At 45.4% G+C, this 2,228-nt stretch overlaps 1 protein-coding gene across 1 annotated transcript; it reads left to right on the top strand.

Moving 5' to 3' along the window:
* Positions 1 to 1,261: 1,261 nt before the first annotated feature.
* Positions 1,262 to 2,120, top strand: VTP01DRAFT_6292 (uncharacterized protein; the record flags this gene model as incomplete). Its single annotated transcript, XM_069385177.1, has 3 exons — positions 1,262 to 1,408; positions 1,464 to 1,802; positions 1,866 to 2,120. 3 exons carry the CDS (start codon positions 1,262 to 1,264, stop codon positions 2,118 to 2,120), a joined length of 741 nt encoding a protein of 246 aa, XP_069242665.1.
* Positions 2,121 to 2,228: the final 108 nt, after the last annotated feature.

Genomic DNA, 2,228 nt, shown 5'->3' with positions numbered 1-2,228 from the left:
CGTGCGAGTGCGTGCGAGCGGCGGGGCGCGCTGCTCATCCGCTTTGACAACACACATGCGCACTCCAGTGATCGATTTGAAGCATGATCGTCCACCATTCCATCAGATCTTCAGTGATTTTACTTGATCTTGCTGCAGTAGTTTTTTTCCAGCAAGATCGACCAATCGAACTTTGAACACGGGCGAGTTGGGTTTCATTTCAAGCGCCATCATCTTCAAAGTAGCACGCACCGAAGCCCTGTCCATCACAGTCGCCACCGTTTGCCTTTCAAAGGATGTGATTGATTATCCGAGATTCGAGAATGGAAAAGGATTGGAGAGACACACTTGCATCATCTTCACTGTCGCAAAACAACGCCGCGCGTGAAAACAAAGAACTTGTAGATCGGATGCTGGTACGAGCGGCCACGTGAAAGTGGAGATCGAGTACCACTGTCAGCGCACTCAACATGAAGATGGTTTGGCGGCAGATATAGCTCGGCCCTGCTGAGTGTGATGCATAGCAATTGTAGTGGGATATGGCAGAGAGCAGAATGTGCTGGGTAATACGAGCAAGCATGTACTGCGTGTAGATAAGGCCACAGCTTTCGGTGGTGGTATAATTAAAGGAATGATGATGAAGGTAAGATTACATCGTGCCAGGGAATATAAATAAAAGAAGAATCCTATTCTGTTTTGTTGGTGTTTGTGGTGACCATCACTCACAAGTGCCTCTCCGTCCACTATGCGGAATCTTTTTGGACGCAATGTTGGCGGCCTTTTTTTTGACAACGTTTTTGTGATGAGCAATAAAGCTGTTTTCGTTTATATAGCGCTGATGGCCAGCGTGGTGATCATCGGAGTAGGTCCACCAATTTTCACTTGGTGATGAGAAGAGAAGACACTCCATACCTTGCCCTTTATGTCGGGTCTAACGTTATGCTGGTTTTCATATACGAGCTGCCCAACAGTTTCCGCCCCCAGAGAGCAATAAAATGATACTGTGGGTGTCGTTGACAGCGTTCGACGACATATGTAGATTATTGTATTAATAATTGTAAAGCTTTACTCTTTGCAACTGTTTTTTTACTTGCCAGAATTGCGCAGGAGTAGCGAAAGAGGCCTTCATTTAGCTTCCGTCGTAATGAAGAAGAAAGATATCTTCGCTTGTTCCGTTTTACACACGAGCAAGTACGTACTCTATTTGATAATGGTAAACGTCATATTCGGTGCATATATTGGACGAGTGAGCTATCATTGGAGCCGTACTATCATCGAAGTAATGGAGCTTCCTGCAAGGTTTGTGCTTCGAAAAAACGACCCCAAGCAAAGCTTCAAAGTCTTTCGAATGAGGAAGCGATGGCAATTTGCTTGCGTCGACTTGCGTATTCTGTTCGCTATGACGATCTGTACGATACTTTTTATCGCAGTGAGTTCATGCTCAGTATCATTTTCAATGGCATGACTAAGTAACCATGTAACAGGGCAAAAGGATTCTCTCTACTTTTTGGATGCTCACAATTTCTTTAACAGGTCGAATGAAGCTAAAAAGAACTACATTGCCGCCCGTCAAGAAGAAGAACTTGCTCTTGCCACAGAGCTATCGAATGAATCATCAATCCCACAAAGTTCTTGAAGGCGGTTCTATTAATTACCCCTCCCACCACCTAAAGATTCAATTATACCTCATACTGTGCAATCCATGGACGTCCGGCGGGAAGCTTTCTCAGGGACACGGACCAAGCGCCGACTTGCCACTCAAAAAGACGCTGACATACACTGACAAAGATACTTTCTTGCCGATTTTGGCACCATGCTTCAGAGTAAGGAATGGAGCTTCATGTCAACAAATGTACTCACCGAGACGGTTCTTTGGGAACGAGCAGCTACAGCTATCAACCCCTGCACTAAAGATGCGCGTTACGGGACAAGTTATATCTGAGACAACTATCCTTACCATGACACTGAGAAAGAATGCTAGTCTACCCAGTACTGTTCTTCACGACTACACGGTAACATTTGTGGGATGGCCTCGGGGAGGTCTTGTATACTGCAATGCGCTAAAGAACGCCGCAGATTCTCTGAGGAGACGTTCTCTGAGTCTGCGACGTGACCGTATTTGGTACACTGTTGATAGTTGATATGGGGGTGGAAGAAGTCAGTATGCATAGGTACCGTTCGATAATGATGATAATGACGACGACAACGAGGCCGATGATCTCTTGGAAGAATAAATCCGATATTCCTAT

The sequence above is a fragment of the Rhizomucor pusillus genome (genome assembly GCF_041956525.1).
Source record: "Rhizomucor pusillus strain CBS 183.67 unplaced genomic scaffold VTP01scaffold_3, whole genome shotgun sequence".
Classification (NCBI taxonomy): Eukaryota; Fungi; Mucoromycota; class Mucoromycetes; order Mucorales; family Lichtheimiaceae; genus Rhizomucor; species Rhizomucor pusillus.
Note: the sequence above shows the minus strand (reverse complement) of the source record. Positions and strands in the feature narration are given on the sequence as shown.